We start from the raw sequence: 20,076 nt of genomic DNA on the forward strand, positions 1-20,076 counted from the left end.
ATGCAGCAGCAGAAACAGTCAAACACTGTAGAGTAGAAATACACTACAGACATTTTTCCTCTTCAAACACTAAGTAGTGATAAATGGTTACAAATTATGTTTTTATTTTTATTTAAATTTAGTGCAGTACATTTTTTTTTTACAATAAACATTAGATTTTATATTTTTTTTTAGCTGTTTTCACTTATAATGGTGCTTGCTTTGACTTCGTCACAGAGAAGATTCCGGTTTTATTTTAACTTAATCATGTTACATGTTAGTATGCACCAATTTACCAATATTTTAATGAACTTTCACCTGTGTGGGTTTTGTTTTGGTTCTTGTGTTTGGAATTTGGAACAGCAGGGCTGAACAATAAGGACCGGGACAATGGCCCAGAGTTCACATTGCTGCATCCCCACAGTTTATCAGGTGTTTTGCCAATTCTGATATTCAAGTAAAAAGAAAGAAAAAAAAAGAATAATTTTTTTCCTTTTCCTTTAAATCCTCGCTTATCGGGCTTATGCTACTCTAAACAATGCCTGAACTTCGTATTTTGAGCACTTCTTGCATTGTTTTTTGCCTCTTCACGATGACTCGCTTAATTTAGTCCTAATTTGTAAGTTGCTTTGAACAAAAGCTTCTGCTAAATGACTAAATGTAAATGTAAGTACAAGAAGACGTGAAAGAACTCCATTCAGTCGCGTGAGAAGTTTAGTGTGCATTTCAGAAAGCTGCATCTCAGACAGCATGCGGATGCTGAATTTAGCTCTTTCACGTCTTCTCGCGCTTGAATGGACGAATTCGAACTAAATTATATAAAAAAAACAGGTAACACTTTATAATAACTGCATGCTATTAATCATTAGTTAAGCATTACTAAACAGTTTATTCATCATTTATAAAGCATTAATAGACATTAATAAGCAGTTTATAAATGAAGCTATAAATGCTTTATTCTTGATTTACAATCATATCTATAATGTGTTTAATAATTGTATTTTCATACTTTATTAATGATCAATTTATAATTTCTAAATGAAGTATTGTCACGGTTCATGAATTCACTGGCTTTTCCTTGTCTTGTGTGATCGTTGTGTTGTGTGTATCATTAGCGTGGGTGTGTCCTCTGATCACCACTGAGTCATTTACTCATGTATATATTCACTGTGACTGGTGTTCTCTGTTGTCAGAGCGTTGTGGTGTTCCTGGTGTTAGTTCATGTCCCGATGTCTCCTGTGATCTTTGTTACCTGTTGCACTGTTCATCGTGTCTTCGTCGTTGGTGTTCTTCGTCACTACTCTGGATTCTGACTTCAGCTTCATTCACCAACCACCACCAGCCCGGTTGTTCATCGATGTCCCTGCGTCACTCTCCCGGCCCAGTGTGTCGCATTGTGTGGACCTGACCTACTCTGTTTATTCTCAATAAACTTACCATTTTACCTGCATTTGCCTTCTCTCTCTTGTTGTCGTGACAGAACGCTCTGACCATGTCATGGAGGCAGCAGGTGTATCTGCGATCAGTCTTGATGAATTCATCGCTCGCAGTCTCAATCGGATGGACTCACAGGAGGAGAGCATCGCAAACACGTTATGGGGAACGGCGGTGTGGGAGAATCAAGACCCATGCTGTGCCTCGTTCCAGGCACTCGCTGAAGAAATGAGAAGAGTTTTCGACCGGTCCATGGCAGGAAGAGAGGTGGCCAGAGTTCTCGCCGATTTACATCAAGGTGATCGATCCGTGTCCGACTACTCAATTGAGTTTCGCACCCTGGCGGCCGAGTGCCAATGGAACGAGGAGGCACAGTGGGACATGTTCCTGCGTGGGCTGGCTGACCGTGTCCAACGTGAGATCTACGCACTGGATCTACCCACAAGCCTGAACGGACTTATCGATCTGGCCCTCAGAGTGGACGCACGTCTCTCGAGGATAGAACGTCGCGTTCGAGTGGAGTAGCGGAGAACCCACGGACCAGCGGCGGGGACATGGTCAGCCCAGTCGTCGATCACGAGCCCATGCAGGTGGGTAGAGCTTGGCTTTCCCGGGAGGAGACGGAGAGGCGGAGATCCCAGACTTTGAGACTTTGTCTGTATTGTGGGGGAGCAGGCCACTTCCTTAATGCCTGTCCGGTAAAAGACCAAGCCCGATAGTAAACTTGAGGCTACTATCGGGTGGGATCTCCGCCGAGAAGACCTCATCACCATCGTCCACGCTCCTCCCGGTAAGACTGAGATGGGCAGCCGGCACACACGACTGTCACGCCTTATTGGACACAGGAGCAGAGGGCAATTTTATGGACCGTAAGCTCGCACATAGACTTCACATCCCTGTCACTGCACTCACTCACAGCATATCCGTCAACGCCCTCAACGGTCAAAAGCTCCCCAACATTGCTCTCACCACTGAACCCATAACACTCAACACTCAACACATCCGGCAACCACACAGAGCAGGGCTCCAGACTAACTTTTTTCACCTCCATCCTGGAACCATCCTGAAAAACAATTTGAACCGTCCTAAAGTGAATGTCAACCATCCCAAAATAAACATGTTGTTTCTGTACTTTGTTATTATCATCTATAGTTGTTAGATGTTAGTTACATAATAAAAACACAATTAAAATGTTTATGATATATATTATTATATTTATTTAGCTCCATTCAAAGTAGTTATCTGTAAACAGGTAAAAAACAGATTTAATAAAAATAACAGGAGTTAAATGCTTTTTTGTATTCATGCAGAAAAATCTTTTTTTTTTTATTTTTTTTTTTAACACGAAAATTAAGAGAAAAATACATACAGCTCAAAACGTTTAACAAATAACAAATAAATGTGACTACATATCTCAAAAATATCATCATTCTTTATTCTTTCAAGCAGCAGACATATTTATTTGTATGAATTAAATATAATGAATCCTTATTAAAGCTATTAACGAGCAGTGAATGCTTTTCTCTTTTTATTTTGTTGCTTGATCAATATTAAGGACACAGACCGCATTAGGTTTATTACCCACTGTCACTTTAAGACATCGGATCATGTCCAATGACATGCGGATCCAATTGCACTGATGCACATCCGATACACTCAAAACTGTTTAAGACATAACCAACATAGTTTACGTGAATACTCTCCAAAACGGACATTTCTACATAATGTTGTGTGTATTTGTCCATTCAGAAACGAAAGAGAGCTCAATTCAGTACTCGCGCGCTGTATAGGTGTCTATGTGCATGGCTGCACGCTTCGGGTCGGGTGTGTGCGCACAGAAAACCGTACCGAATAGAGCTCTCTTACTTGAAGAGCATCACTCTTATTCAGATCTATATGTCTGCTCTACTCATTCTCCCAAACGTTTACATTTTTAACGTTTTATGAGACATGCAGCGCATGTCAACCCGTGTGCCATTGGGTAGATCAGCAGGACAGTATAGCCTACAAGGACATCAGTTCTGACTGGATCGCTTCCCAAATCGTCACTATCTAACATTTTTGTCTAGTTTTTATTCGTTGGCGAAAATGTCAATAGATTTTCGTCATAGTTTATGTCATTCAAAACTAGTTTTTATTTAGTTATCGTCTGTGAAAATAAGTCATGTGATAGATGTACTGCGAAACAGGCTTGTTGCGATAGTCGGTGTTACCGGTGATACACGGTGTTTAACCCACCTACCGGTCATAGCACTTGACCACCGGCACCGTCACCATCGTGTTGAAGTTTTAGCCTATAGTAATAAAGCACTTAATTCAGTTAGTGACTACGTGCCTTCGTAATTTAGCGTAAGCGGAACGTTCACATATCGCGCCTAAAAACGCATAGAAAACGCTAGGCGCGCCGCGTTCTCCTTTTTCCAAAGCGCTCGGGTGGTTGCGCTCCGGAGGCATCTGTCGTTGCTAAGCTTGGTTCTTGTCACGCGACCTGCGGTGAGCTTGCGGCATTCTGAAAAGTTGAGATGTTTTTATCTCGATGCGGCGCGGACGCGCTTGGAAAAAACGAGCTTCCATTATGAGCGCGCATACCGCGTGCCTACATTTGAAATAACGAACTTGCGCGCGCAAAAGACGCGATATGTGATCAGGCCTTTAAGCAGCAGGTGTCCGATTTCATTTATCATTTGAGGAGAGTGAGGCGAGCTAACTGGCAAAGGATGGCGGAAGATCTGGTTTCAAAGAGAAATGCAAACGTGAGTTTAATTTTTTTATTAGTTTTTTTTTTTTTTTTTTTTTTTTTTTTTTTGCACTTAAGTGTCCAGTGATTATTCGGGTAGGCTACCTTATTTAACGAAGTTTTTGATGTTTGTTCGTTTCATATTCGATGGTTGTGCGGTGTTTTTTTTTTTTTTTTTTTTTTTGCTGAAAAAGGCAGGCACTTTATTTAACGAATAGTGATTTTTTTTATATAATTTCTTGTTTGATACTTGCACGATGTGTGCAGTGGTTCGTTTTAATAAATGCACTTTAAAGGTGTTTCATAAGTGCTTTTGTTTAGTTTTTACATGGTGTGTTAAGTTATTATTCATTTTGCAATAAAGATGTGTGTAATACAAGCGAGTGTCTTATTGTTTTGTGTATTTTTATTAAGAATAAAATAAATTAACCCATGATTAATTCAAACAAATGCTACTGAATTGCCGCTAATTAAAGTGAAAGTAAAATTGAGACGTGTGCACGTCCGCATTTTCGGCCACCCGAAATCCCTGACACGCAACCCCGGTGACACCGGGATTACCGGTTTTTTTACACGTCGATTAACCGGTGGAAAAAATCCGTCACCGCAACATCCCTACTGCGAAACAAGTCTCCTGGTGAGTAGCCGGTGATAGTAACTATAGTAACAGCATGAAAAGACGCGCTCCGTTGTAGTCAGCGCTTGGTCGGTTAATTTTGCCATTTTCTAAGTAAGTTACCCTAATAGGCTAGTAATAAATGAACACACATACAAAAATGTCTTTCGTCCTGTAAGCGTCCTGGAGAATATTTCTGTTCGTCCTAAACACATTTTCTATCATCCCCAGGACGATAGGACGCCGTTAGTCTCGAGCCCTGACACAGAGACTTTATCATTTCTTCTCATAGACTCACCCCTGGCACCCATAGTCCTTGGTCACCCCTGGCTCACTTTACACAATCCCCAGGTGGACTGGCACTAGAGCTCCATCTCCGCGTGGAGTACCCAATGTCTTGCGTCTGCCTGTTCGTCTGTACCTGTTTATGTGTTTCAGGAGGAGGCAGTGGATTTGTCTAATGTGCCCGTTGAGTACCTAGACCTGAAGGAGTTGTTCAGTAAGTCCCTTGCTGCTTCTCTCCCTCCGCACCGTCCCTACGACTGTGCTATAGATTTACTGCCAGGTAAGTCTCCGCCAAAAGACAAGCTATATTCGCTCTCTGTCCCAGAGAGGGAGGCCATGGAGAAATATATTTCTGATTCTCTAGCAACAGGGTTCATCCGGCCTTCCTCTTCACCTGCGGGGGCGGGGTTCTTTTTTGTGGGTAAGAAGGATGGTTCTCTGCGACCTTGTATTGATTACTGAGGGTTGAACAACATCACGGTAAAGAATCCTTATCCTTTGCCGCTGATGTCTTCAGCTTTCGAGAGGTTGCAGGGAGCATCAGTCTTCACGAAATTGGATTTATGGAATGCCTATCATTTGGTTCGCATTAGGAAGGGGGATGAATGGAAGACCGCTTTTAACACCCCCAGGGGGCATTTTGAATATTTGGTCATGCCTTTCGTTCTGTCCAACTCCCCAGCGGTCTTCCAGGCACTCGTCAATGACGTGCTGTGAGATATGGTTGATCAATTCATATATGTCTACCTGGACGACATATTGATTTTCTCATCTTCTCTCCAGGAATCCCGTGCACCACGTTCGACGAGTGCTTCAGAGGTTGCTAGAGAATGGGCTTTTTGTCAAGGTGGAGAAATGCGATTTTCATGCACAATCTGTTTCTTTTCTAGGATACATCATCTCATCTGAGGGAGTACGTATGGACCCTGACAAGGTTAAGGCTGTAGTAGATTGGCCAAGTCCAGATTCCCTTAAGGCCCTACAGAGGTTTCTGGGGTTCGCCTATTTCTATCGGCGGTTCGTTCGCAATTTCAGCCAACTAGCTGCTCCTCTGACTGCCTTGACCTCCCCCAGAACTATGTTCAGGTGGTCCGATACAGCGGAGGCTGTATTCACCAAACTAAAGTGTCGCTTCGTTTCGGCTCCCATTCTGATAGCCCCTGATCCCTCACGTCAGTTTGTGGTGGAGATCGACGCGTCAGAGGTGGGGGTAGGTGCAGTTCTCTCCCAACGTTCTTCCACAGACGACAAGATGCATCCGTGCATGTTTTTGTCTCATCGTTTATCTCCTGCCGAACGTAACTATGACATTGGTAACAGAGAGTTGTTAGCAGTCAAATTAGCGTTGGAAGAATGGCGCCATTGGTTAGAAGGGTCGGGGGTACGTTTTATCGTCTGGACCGATCATAAGAACCTGGAATATATCAGAACTGCCAAAAGACTCAACTCCAGGCAGGCTCGGTGGGCCCTTTTTTTCTGTCGTTTTGATTTTTCTCTCTAGTACCGCCTGGGTTCCAAAAACATCAAACCCGATTCTTTATCGCGTATTTTTGACCATTCCGAACGCCCGTCCACTCCCGAGTGCATTTTACGCGAGACCCTATTTGTCTCCACACTCACATGGGAGATTGAGTCGAAGGTCAAGACGGCCTTAGAAGAGGAAATGCCTCCGCCCGGTGGCCCACCGAACCGTTTATTTGTACCGGAGGGATTACGAGTCTGACGTTATTCAGTGGGGGCATTGTTCTAATGTGGCTTGTCATCCAGGAGTTAATCGCACCAGTTTTTTGGTCAGGCAACGATTCTGGTGGCCACTTATGGCTCGTGACATTTGCAGTTTTGTCTTGGCTTGCTCGGTTTGTGCCACTGGTAAGACTTCCAATCAACCCCCAGATGGGTTACTCCAACCGCTGTCTGTCCCTTCGAGACCCTGGTCCCACATCGCGCTAGATTTTATCACCGCCCTCCCACCCTCCCAGAGCAAGATGGTTGTTTTGACCGTAGTGTACCGGTTCTCGAAGGCGGCTCATTTTATTCCCTTGCCTAAATTACCCTCTGCCAAGGAGACAGCGGTGACTGTGGTAGACCACGTTTTTCGCTTACATGGCCTCTCGATAGTCGTGGTTTCCAACAGGGGGCCCCAGTTTGTGTCCAAATTTTGGCGAGAATTTTGTAGATTACTGGGAGCGACTGTCAGTCTGTCGTCTGGGTTTCATCCCCAGAGCAATGGTCAAACCGAGAGAGCCAACCAGGTTCTGGAAAGAGTGTTGCGATGTTTGGTATCCAAGAATCCTTCCTCCTGGAGTCAGCAGCTCTCAATGGTTGAGTACGCTCATAACTCGTTACCAGTGTCATCCACGGGCCTATCTCCATTTGAGTGTAGCTTAGGTTATCAGCCACCAGTTTTTCCTAGCCTGGAATCCGAAGTCGCGGTCCACTTCGCCCACGCCTATGTCCAGAGGTGTCACCGCACATTTCTCAGAATACAATAGTGGTCAAATACTGAAACTTGAGTCTTATATCTTTTTAATGATGTATAGTTTGTCAAGGTATAACATTAAATCTGATAGTAATTTTGAATTAAATAAATAAAAAACGCTTCAGTGCGCCGACGCACTGGTGAGGAGCACCCAGGAGACTCTCGCATTAACCCACCGGCACCGGTTCCCCCCCCCGCCACGACTCGTAGATGGGGAACCCACATATTCGGTCAACCGTATTCTGGACTCAAGGCGGAGGGGAGGCGGATCCAGTATCTGGTGGACTGGGAAGGTTACGGTCCGGAGGAGAGAAGTTGGGTACCTGCTAGGGACATCCTGGATCACTCCCTTATCGATGATTACAATCGACAGGTAAGGGTGTCTGGGAACGCCAGGCGGCGTTCCTAGGAGGGGGGGTACTGTCACGGTTCATGAATTCACTGGTTTTTCCTTGTTTTGTGTGATCGTTGTGTTGTGTGTATCATTAGCGTGGGTGTGTCCTCTGATCACCACTGATCACCACTGAGTCATTTACTCATGAATATATTCTCTGTGACTGGTGTTCTCTGTTGTCAGAGCGTTGTGGTGTTCCCGGTGTTAGTTCATGTCCCGATGTCTCCTGTGATCTTTGTTACCCGTTGGACTGTTCATTGTGTCTTCGTCGTTGGTGTTCTTCATCACTACTCTGGATTCTGACTTCAGCCTTCTCTCTCTTGTTGTCGTGACAAGTATAGCATTATTTACAAACCAGTTACATTATTTACCATTATTTACAAACTAGGTGTTGTCATTGATTAATAATGTCACTTAGAAAGTGTAAGTAAATGTAGTAGATTCAGGTAGTTATAAAGCATTTAGTAGTGGTCACAAAAATAGTTCACTGACCACTACTAAATGCTTTAGAAATACATGTTAATAAAGCATTTATTAACACACTAAGTAACTATTACTATATGTCTGAATAATAATATGTATTTAAACAGTTTATTAATCATTTACTCTAGATTTCGCCTTGGCTACGGTTTCGTTCCAATGAACTTCAGTAGCCAAGGCGACATCTAGTGTATATATCTATACCTGCCCGCGCCCTCAGATCATTTGGACGCGGCTGTGTTCAAGAGGTAACAACGATATAAATACTGTTTGTTTTCTCACACAAACCGCTCGTTTCGTGTCTTAGGCCATCAATGTGTACTTACGGTGGGGAATTGTTTAATTTGGACGATGGGGAATTGTTTTAATTTGGACTCTGTGCATGCTCTTTGAGGTGGTGACCATAGACCTGCATTATTTGACTGACAGACAAGAACGGTTTGACCTAAAAATATCAAAATTGAAACTACTGCGGAAAAAAAGACACCTACATCTTGGATGCCCTTGAGGTAAGCTAAAACATACCAAAATTTAATTTCAAAGTGAACTATCCCTTTAAGATTTTAAATCAGGATGAGCAAGACTGTGATTACGTCAGTGCTGTCAAAATAGCCAAGAAACAATTAGGGCTGTCGTGGTGAAAGAATTTCCCTTGAGGTAATTTTGAGTGACTCAACAGCGCGATATGCGTTTTTATCTCCATTTATTTATTGCTAAATAAATGTTACGCTGTGGTCAGCAGGCACAAAGACGAGTAGCCTACATGTTCAGTAATGATACAGAAACTAAAAAGCGCATTAAAACGAAGTGAATTAAAATGAAGATACAATGTCAAAATAAGGGTCGGGTCCACATAAGATAATAAACACAACATAAACCTGACAATGAGCTTGTTAGGCCATTGTTATATAACAGTTCATTCCTTGAATCTCACTTTATAAGAGGCTTTCTGCTGATATTTCACCAGTATTGGCATTGAAAGTCTCTGCGCATTCTAGACAGGCTGTCACTCAGTCATTAAACTGTTCATTGAATAGAAATGTAAAAATATGGATGCATTCACAGATAGATGTAATGAAACAAGCTGTAATTATTTTAATATTTCATTTAAACTTTGAGCTCCACTTTACAAGACTCAGCTGAGCAGCAATGCGGCGCATGGGCAACACTGAAGCTGATGCGTCACTTTATGCTCAATGGCATTGATTCATTGTATTGACCAGCTCTGACACCATTCATGTTGCATTCTTTATCATTAAAACATTAAAAATATAAAGGATCCATTTGCGATCCATTCCATTCTGAAGAAACAAACAACGCAGTTTGCATGCTTCGTCGGTGTTGCATTATTCATTAAGATAATAATTAATAATTGCACGCACAATTATCTGTGAACTTGATAAATGTTGATAAATGTTTTACTATGCACAAACAAATGCCTTTCAACTTGTGTGTGCAAAATTCAGAATTAATTGAATGAGCAGCAATTTGTACAAATAGAGAGTCTGTAGGCCTATGTGTTGTAGCCATTAAATAAGCGTATTTAGTTTCATATTTGTTAAAATATTATAATGTTAATTTTTTCCATCTATGTTGATTATGAAAAGTGAACAGCACGAGTAAAATAGGATGCGCAATATATCGAGAGACATGGAGTGGGTCAGACATGATTTTGACCACTTCATTAAGTTTTGTTTTGTAGAAAGCCTTTCTTTAAAGTGAATTTCGTTTTGTATAAATTGTTTCTTAATTTATATAATGTTTTTATCAACCAATTGCATGGATTTAATAAATAAGAAGCAAATATAGCAGACACTATAATCATGACTTGGAGGCGCCGGCGCAGTCACTTGCATCGCTCGTGAACTGGAGCGCATCTCATCATAAATTAACCCTAACTCGCCGTATGCCTCACAGACATGAGAAATACATCTAAAGAAAGCTTGAAATGTCTTTAAATGAAACAATTCAAAACGAAAAGAAATAGGCTACACTGATTATGTAATCCATGATGTGCATTTCTCTCTATAGGTGCGTTCACTACGGAGATGGCGATCGTGAACTTTATCTTTGCAGCCGACATTGTCAGAAAACACTAGTTTATTAATAAAAATCAATGCACGCGTCACCGGATTTACAAATGCACATCTGTCATGGTGGGATAAATGCAAAAAGGTGCGAGGACTCAAGTGCAGAGAAATGAAGTTTATTTATAAAAGAAACACTAAACACAAAACAAAACCCACGAGGGGGAAAACATAGCTAATAAATACCAAACCAAAACAGAACAGAACAGAACAAGAACTTTCTGGAAGATCACGGGGAACAGGAAACATTAGACAACGTACCGACACAGACTGCAAACAAGAGGGGACTTATAAGGGGAAACTAATCAGGAGGGAACAGGTGGATGAACTCAAACAATAATCAGATAACAAGGGGGAGGGATCAGACAATAACACGAGCACATGGCCCAACATAACAAAACACCCATGTGTAGCACAAGACAGGACAGGCATGTGACATTACCCCCTCCCTACGGAGCGGCTACCAGACGCTCCATAAGACCAGGGCGGGACGGGAGGGACAGACCAGGGTAGGACGGGAGGGACAGACCAGGGCGGGACGGGAGGGACAGACCAGGACGGGAATGTCAGTCCTTCTAACGGCCAGGGCGGAGACTTTCCCTCGGGTGGCCAGGGCGGAGACTCTCCCTCCGGCGGCCAGGGCGGAGACTTTCCCTCGGGCAGCCAGGGCGGAGCAGACAGTCTATCTGGCGGCCAGGGTGGAGACTTTCCCTCGGGCGGCCAGGGCGGAGCGGACTGTTCATCGGGCGGCCACGGCGGAGACGACCCCTCGGGCGGCCATGGCTCAGGAACAGGAACAGGCACCGGCTCAGGAACAGGAACCGGCTCAGGAACAGACACCGGCTCAGGAACAGACACCGGCTCAGACACAGGCTCGGCGGCGGCCCTCTTGTCCGAAGACACAGGCTCGGCGACGGCCCTCTTGTCCGAAGACACAGGCTCGGCAGACGTGACATGAACAGTCTCTGTGGCATCCATCTCGTCCGCAGACACTGGATCGGCAGACGTGACGTGAACAGTCTCTGGATCGGCAGACGTGATGGGTCGCTGGGGTGGCGCCGCAGGGCGAGCAGCTCGGGTGGGGCCGGCAGAGCAGGACGCCTGGGCGCCGTGGGCAGAGCAGGACCCCTGGGCGGAGCAGGCAGAGCAGGGCGCCTGGGCGGCGCGGGCAGAGCAGGACGCCTGGGCGGTGCATCAGTGATGGCAGTCACCTCCGGATGATCTCCGTGTTAGGAGCCACCGGACAATCAGCTGAAGAGGCCCTTTTCCTCCTTCTCCGTCTCCGGACCACCAGACTGGGACCACCGGAACTGGGACCACCGGAACTGGGACCACCAGACTCGGGACCACCGGACTCGGGACCACCGGAACTGGGACCACCGGAACTGGGACCACTGGACTCGGGACCACCGGACTCGGGACCACCAGAACTGGGACCACCGGACTCGGGACCACCAGAACTGGGACCACCGGAACTGGGACCACTGGACTCGGGACCACCAGAACAACGTCCACCGGAACAGTCACGGAGGAGGTCTTCCTTCTCCTCCTCCGTCTCGGGACCACCGGGGTCAGGTCCTCTGGGACCACCGGGCTTGGGACCACAGAGCTAAGGGAAGCCACAGGAGCCCTCCACCTGTACTGGCGAGTGCGAGGCGGTGTGGGAATGACCGCCTCTGGGGTCTCTGTAGCTCCTTCCTCCACCTCAGAATAGGTGGCAGATGGGCCGGAGCATCTCTTCCTCCTCCCTCTCCCCGAAGGGGTCATCGGAGGACTGGGGACTTGGGAGTTTGTGAGGTAAATGGGAGGTGGGCCAAGAGGCGGAAGACCACCCTCCCATCCGCGATGGTAAACATACCCCACAAACTGCCAGAATGACAATATCCCCAGCATTCCCATCTCCCAGGCATATTAAGGCTGGTGTTAAAAGTGTCCTTGAGCTCTGCGTCGCTGATGTTGAGCCCCTCCGCTATTGCATGGATTTAACCTGTTAAGCTTCACCAGTGCGTCGGCGCACTGAAGCGTTTTTTATTTATTTAATTCAAAATTACTATCAGATTTAATGTTATACCTTGACAAACTATACATCATTAAAAAGATATAAGACTCAAGTTTCAGTATTTGACCACTATTGTATTCTGAGAAACTCATAGTGACAGTTATGTCTTAATTTGTGTCAGGAGTTATGAAATGAAAAAATGAGTCGATACCTTTAATATGAATTATGCGTGTCAGCCACTTTCATTCATAAAAAACTCCCGTGCTGTCGTCATGACAGCGATACACAAAACAACGTCCCTCAGGGCTTTAGCTCAAAAATGTGCAGATTTGGAGAAATATTGATAGATTCTTTTAGATTTACATCATATTTCTATAGACAGGAATAATATTTATTGAATTTATACCCAAATGCGTCAATGTAATCTTTATGAGCGTTTGGTATTCTAATTCACAGTGTTTTCAATTCATACCAATAGCCTGAGGGCGCTATATGCACAGTAATATAGTCCATATATGAAACATGAAGAAGAGCCATGATCATGTGACATTCCAGGAAGCCTCGAACACACACAAAGCTACAGAGTTCGCGCTGTAAAATGCAGATACAGATGTTTTGAAGACAATAAACATGATTGCAATGATATCTGATTTGCCTGTGTTCTTCAAGCCATGCCAGGTATTTTCATAATAATATATTATATTTATAATGTAATGCTAATCTATATAGACTTCATCATTGTGCATAATACTATCAAATAATATATTTTCTGTCTGATTTTTTAATCTGAAGCTAAATTAGATCACAGAAGATTATTTAAAACATTCGGCTTGAGTTATAAAGTACGTTTTGAGCATAAACATGGTTTTAATCTCATATATTGTCGTGTATTGATGGTGTGCTAAGCTAACATGCTAGCTAGCCCTAACTGTTAGTCACATGACATGGTCTTGAAAAACATTTAACTAAATACAGAGTTTTGGGCTTATTATCTTCAGATTTTAAACATAAAATGTTTAGACATGTGGCTTTAGCTGTAGTGCATTTCTAGATTGCTCCAGTGCCAACTTCAATTTTATTTTCATGAGGATGTTTCATAAAAAATAATTTCTAATAACTTTACAAAACTTTGAAGCTATTTATAACAATTTTTGTCATTACGACAATAATTAATTCTACATTTACAATAAACTGCCAGGTGTCAGCTTTCAAACGAGATCATACTTGTGCTTTTAGTACAAAGGGTTCATGAACTGTATCTGTTTCAGTTTGGGTATGTCATTTCTGGGGATTTTTCAAAAGTGGCGTTGCAGCTTAACAGGTTAATAAATAAGAAGCAAATATAGCAGACACTATAATCATGACTTGGAGGCGCCGGTGCAGTCACTTGCATCGCTCGTGAACTGGAGTGCATCTCATCATAAATTAACCCTAACTCGCCGTATGCCTCACAGACATGAGAAATACATCTAAAGAAAGCTTGAAATGTCTTTAAATGAAACAATTCAAAACAAAAAGAAATAGGCTACTCTGATTATGTAATCCATGATGTGCATTTCTCTCTATAGGTGCGTTCACTACGGAGATGGCGATCGTGAACTTTATCTTTGCAGCCGACAATGTCAGAAAACACTAGTTTATTAATAAAAATCAATGCACGCGTCACCGGATTTACAAATGCACATCTGTCATGGTGGGATAAATGCAAAAAGGTGCGAGGACTCAAGTGCAGAGAAATGAAGTTTATTTATAAAAGAAACATTAAACACAAAACAAAACCCACGAGGGGGAAAACATAGCTAATAAATACCAAACCAAAACAGAACAGAACAGAACAAGAACTTTCTGGAAGATCACGGGGAACAGGAAACATTAGACAACGTACCGACACAGACTGCAAACAAGAGGGGACTTATAAGGGGAAACTAATCAGGAGGGAACTGGGGCCCGTTCTTCGTACGTTGCTTATTACATCCGAGATGAAATGACACATCCAAGATGATATCATCGTGCGAATCATGATCTGGCTAACTCGGTTCTTCGAACACACTTGCCGGATATGATTAGTATCGCTGGATTGTGTTATCTGAGATAATTGCGCGGTCATGCGCTGGTTAAAATGGGATATGTATCGATAGTAGAAACATTGATCAGCAACGCTGCTATTGGCTGCTCAGCGTGGCCAAAGAGCGCGCTCAGTTTTTCTCCTCAGCAGAGCAAGAACTAATAGTCGAAGTTTATTCGGAATTTTAATGTTTAATCAAAACGCCAGGGAACACCTCAAAGTCTGCATAAGGCAGGAGGAGAGAGGGCAAAAAGTATAGCAGACAATTTAAATCCGTTAGAAGTGGCCATGTTAGATGTTTTTATCACTTAATAGCCTATATTTTTGTATTTTAATAATTGCATAATTACTTTGTTCATTGTAATGTCAGAGTCACCACACTAGAACATGGGAACAAATAAAAGTGAAGTACAAAAATATTCTACATTATGGTAATTTTTAGTTATATTATAGTCTCTTTTATAAAAGGCACTGTTAAATAAATGGTGTTCTATTTATAAAAGGAACCAAGAAAAAGGCTGAGAAAAAAATAGAAAAGATCTTAGTAGCCTACACTGTAAAATAATTTTTGCAGCATTAAATTAAGGCTGTATAGTCATTTCAACTGTTAAATCTTGAGTAATGATGAATTGCTTTGACTTGTGAAAGTGAAAACTGATAAACTTATGTTAATGTAAATATATTTTGCCATGAGTTATTGATCACATTTTTCCCGAGTGTAGTTCATTGTAATGACATTGTGTTTTCCTCTTTTGTTCACTTTTTACATAATACACACTTGTATCTGTTCCCAAGAAAGTGGTGGCTGAAATGTGTGCAGTAAGTGGACATTTTCTAACTTTCCAAAGGAAAGAAAGTATAAGACTTTGTAATGTCCATTTGTTTCCATTGCACTGGCCAGTGAATAAACCCTCTCAGATAACTGTCATATGGAGGAACTAGCCTACCTGCAAGTGCATAAATAACTTTACTTCATTTATACTTGTCTGCTTTATGGCTGCAATATAAGTTGTAGGATTCCACATCTACAGAAAGGCCTACAGAAGAGTCTGCACAGACAGAGGAGACATAGGCCTACAGGTGGGCAGTGGATAGCCAACTTTTCCTTTTTATTTGTTGCATGAGGCATGTGTCTAATATCTCTTGTTGCAGGCACCTGACCACTGGCTTTTCTTTACAAAGAACAATTTAAATGAAACTCAAGGAACTAAGCATATTTATCTTTTATTAAACATTTAATGAAAAGTGTTTTTTTTGGCAGTGTTGTGTGATATGGCACATGCAACAATGTCACAGGCCCTGTCAGGTGTGCAACCCTCAGACTTCTCAGACACTGAAATCTTCCCTTTAGTTAGCCAAAGTTCATTTCATTGTGTGCCCTTGTCCTGGCTAGAGCTGCACTGTAACTGGTTTGGGTCAGGGAATGGGGTCATAAAACACCTGTCTGCAGGAACATGTCATAATCACCTATGAAGAAATGCAGTTCTGTTAGGATCAGCATAAGTGTATGTAATACAGCGAGCTTGATATTTAATTGTGGAACTTTTCTTACCACTTTCAAATAATGTGCATAAATGTGAATCTCTGAAAATTCTTAAGTCATGCACAGATCTTGGCCATTTTGCTTTCACATTTGTGATATGGAAGATTTTAGTCAACTGCCTTTTTTTATTTGACATAATATTACTAATCTGGAATATTAAGAATCACAATAGTAACTGGGCAGCACATTTACATTGTGAACCCCCTTTCTGTTCACATAATCCCCTTCATTGAGGCCTTGATGGCAGTCTATAGCCAGTCTATGGTACCAATCACGTTAGTGAAGCCTGAGTGACATATCTGTTATCGGCATGGTCATGATTGTATGATCTTCATAAAAAATTATGATAGCCTAAAAAAAAAAAAAATTCTTTACAACATTGGGTCTTAAGTGGCTTGGAAATGCCACAAAAAAAACAACTAAAACTGTTTTTTAAACCTAAAAGCGACAAAAAACGACAATCTCACGAATCACGAGAAAAATATATATCTCAGAAAGTGCACTATCGCGCTGCGCTGGACTTCCCGTATCAGCTCCGCTTATAAAGCTGCGATCTAATCCTGTTAACATGAAATAAGCTGCTCCCGAGTAGGTTTAAGTTTGCGCACATGTTGCTATGACAGCAAGTCCAGGATGAGCGTTGAAGAACCAAACAATCCAAGATAATGCCAAATCGCCAACAATCAAATCCAGCTAAGTGAGTTAGCGACGTACGAAGAACGGGCCCCAGGTGGATGAACTCAAACAATAATCAGATAACAAGGGGGAGGGATCAGACAATGACACGAGCACATGGCCCAACATAACAAAACACCCATGTGTAGCACAAGACAGGACAGGCATGTGACAACATCTTGCTTCTTGTTGCACGCACACATATTATGTCGAAATAACGAGATATTATGTTGAAATAACATTATTAGCCTATTAATAATATATCTTTAAGAATATTTGATTGAATGCTGAATGTTGTGCTTGGTCAATTTAATAAAATTAATACTTTAATTGTGACAATTAAAATAATTGAATATTAAATATTAAGTGGCCAATTTTTGTAATAGTATTTATGTAGGATATAATATATCTAGCACCCGTGTTAAAAAATTCTCTGGCGCCGCCCCTGGTTATAACGGCCCACGTATTAAAAATGGTCGGGTTTAAATCGGGCTCATAATTACAGTTAATGTGTCGGGCCGGGCTGGGCTCGGACACAACGTGCACGGGCTCGGGTAGGGTCGGGCTTGATTTTTTGGGCCCAATCTAAGCTCTAACTCAAAGTACTGGTAGGTTCAAAGTCTCTGTGCGTGGGTATGTGCATGTATGTGTGTGTGTGTGTGTGTGTGTCTCATGGCAATGCATATCCCATGTTGACTGCTTTAAAATGCAATGTTTGAGAGATGCTTCTGGTGTTACATCTAATATGTTGTATAGTCAAGTGTTTTATGGATATTCATAACATTGCTTCTATGTAATGTGGTGTAGGCTATAGGCTATAGGTCATATTGCTGTTGGTTATGCTTAACGTGATGATTACGTGCTGCGCGAATAGAGTATACGATTATTAAATATACGTACTGTAGGCTAATAATTGTGCCCTCCCATGCATTTCATAAGACTGAGGTCTGGCGACGGCACTGTATGAAGGACAGATATTGTGTTTACATGCTTTTCCGCTTCAGATCTGCTGCGTGAGATCACGTGAGGCGCTTCCTCTGGCACGATAATCTTAATAACATTTTGTAGTGTGTGGTGCGCCGTGATTTTCAAATCTTGTAGTTTGAGCATGTTTAAGATTTGAGGGAAGAAAATCTGCAAAGATTCTCCTTAAGTGTGTGCTGCAACCAGATTTCAAAATCGGTTAAGATTTTAAAACTCCTGTAGTGTGAGCCAGGCTTTACCTGAAAAACATTGTTTATTCTATTTGTATGTTTTTTCGATTGTATTTGTCCTATTGTTCGTAATTTGATTATTTGTTCTTATTTTAATACTGACACTTTACTTGTCTTTAACAATATTTGAAATTTATATGAGTTAGGCTAGAATTTTTGCTGTCACTGCCTTTTTATTAAGATTATGGGTCAAAAACAACGAACATAATAACTAGGCCTATTTTATTTATTACTTGTGGTGGGTTCAATAGAAAAAATCCTTAGCATTGAGCCCTGGAACAGGTTTTGTTTGTCAAAGTTGTTGTTTATTGTCCCAAATATTTGACTTCATATTTATGTGTGATCATGTTTTCAGCTCTGTTTACAGTAGTGCTGTAGGTATTGTCTCTGGTCTCACCTGAGCGCAGCCCGCGTGAAACATCGGTTCAGGTCCGTCTCCACGTAACGCACACACAGCTGCACGGCGCGCGGGTTCGACATCAGCGTTACCACGGAAACCGGCTCTGTCCCGTCCTCCCTCCTCTTCAGCCTCTCTCTCACCAGGTAGACACCTGACAGCTCGTTGCCATGGGTACCGCCGCACACCGCCACACGCGACACCGCCGGCAGAGCGACCACCTGATAATACAACCAGTTATCAATTCATTTACAAATGTTCTATTAACTTACAACAGAAATCTAGATTTATACACTTCCTGAAATGAGCGTTATCCATATAAAGCAGCATTAATGTAACGATGTTACTTGCGTTGTGTGTGTCCATCCGAGCGACTCCTCTGGCTGATGATTGACCTCAGAACTGTGACCCTGCACTGCAGCTTTGCTCCGAGAGAAACACAATGAAACACACTCATGATGGCTAGAGCTTCTGTCAGTCCCACCGCAGCTTCACTGAGTTCATCTGACTCAGCAACTCTCTCTCTCTCCCTCTCTCTCTCTCTCTCTCTCTCTCCCTCTCCCTCTCTTTCTTCCTCCCTCTCTCTCTCCCTCTCTCTCTCTCTCTCTCTCTCTCTCTCTCTTTCTCAATTCAATTCAATTCAAAATGTGCTTATTGGCATGACAATTGTTACAATGTATTGCCAAAGCATTTCTATTTTTTTTACAGTGAACATGTACATATGTACATACATAAAGAAACAGGTAGAACAATCAATTTTTTTAGTTTTATTTTATGAACAATTTAGATTTCAGCGTGTGTGTGTGTTTGTGACCCGTGCTGGCAAAATCAGTTGGAATGCCATGGGCTAATTTCGAGCTGCAGGCAAAACAAGTGAAAAATGTCAATTTTAGTTTTTATAAAAATGTGTTCATTAAGCTCTCGTCTAGCGATTCCAATGCTCCAAATAGCAATTCAATTTCTAAAAGTATCTTTATTTCTGTGTTTGTACCTTTCCTTTGTCCATGAAAACTCTGCTGCTTCTCTGCTGAAAGTCTGCGTACCGCAGTACTATAACCATGCCATTCCAGCTTACACCTACTACACCTTTAGTTACGCCTCCCGTGAAGAAACAAGCGTGGGTGTCATTGACTAAAACAATCTTTTGAAGTAAATTGTTTTATGTTTGAAATGTTTGTAAGGCTAACTAATTTTGCTTTCGAATCTGATGAAGTATGAAATTACAGCTTAGTAAAACATCAAATAAATAATCTAATGAAGATTAATTATAGCTAAAAACCTACCCCCAACCCCAAACCTTACCCTAAACCTACGCTTCCATAAATTTTAAATTTACTGTAGTTTCATACTTAAAATACTTGAAAAACTGAGAAAAACAAACATGATGACTTACCACGTCTGGTGATATATTATACAATCTGTATGCCTTATCACTAGGTGGCGATGGTGAAGCTTAAACGTGAGGAAAGTAAAGCAGAAGAAGAGCAGTATAGTGATGCAATCAGCAAATCCAGAGGGAGGGGCTCTGATGACATCGCCAATGGCTGTTTCATTATAGAGGGTGTAACTTGAGGTAGGGGGGTGTAATTTGAAGGGGTGTGTGGTTTGTAGTCGGACACACTTGCCTCGACTGGCGCTTCCCCTCAGCACAAGTTTGGTATCTTTGTACAGTGCAGTATTCTAGCTTTGTGA

At 42.3% G+C, this 20,076-nt stretch overlaps 1 protein-coding gene across 1 annotated transcript in view; it reads right to left on the reverse strand.

Moving 5' to 3' along the window:
* LOC307155291 (N-acyl-aromatic-L-amino acid amidohydrolase (carboxylate-forming) B-like) overlaps positions 1–19,444 on the reverse strand; it is a gene marked incomplete at its 5' end in the record, with an annotated part of 36,736 nt that extends 17,292 nt beyond the window's left edge. The window contains 2 exons of the mRNA XM_079865851.1: positions 18,385–18,605; positions 19,376–19,444. Coding sequence (XP_079721977.1) covers positions 18,385–18,605; positions 19,376–19,444 — 290 coding nt within the window. The remainder of the gene's footprint in view (positions 1–18,384; positions 18,606–19,375) is intronic.
* Positions 19,445–20,076: the final 632 nt, after the last annotated feature.

This window comes from Squalius cephalus, assembly GCF_949319135.1.
Source record: "Squalius cephalus genome assembly, chromosome: 3".
In the NCBI taxonomy this organism is placed as follows: Eukaryota; Metazoa; Chordata; class Actinopteri; order Cypriniformes; family Leuciscidae; genus Squalius; species Squalius cephalus.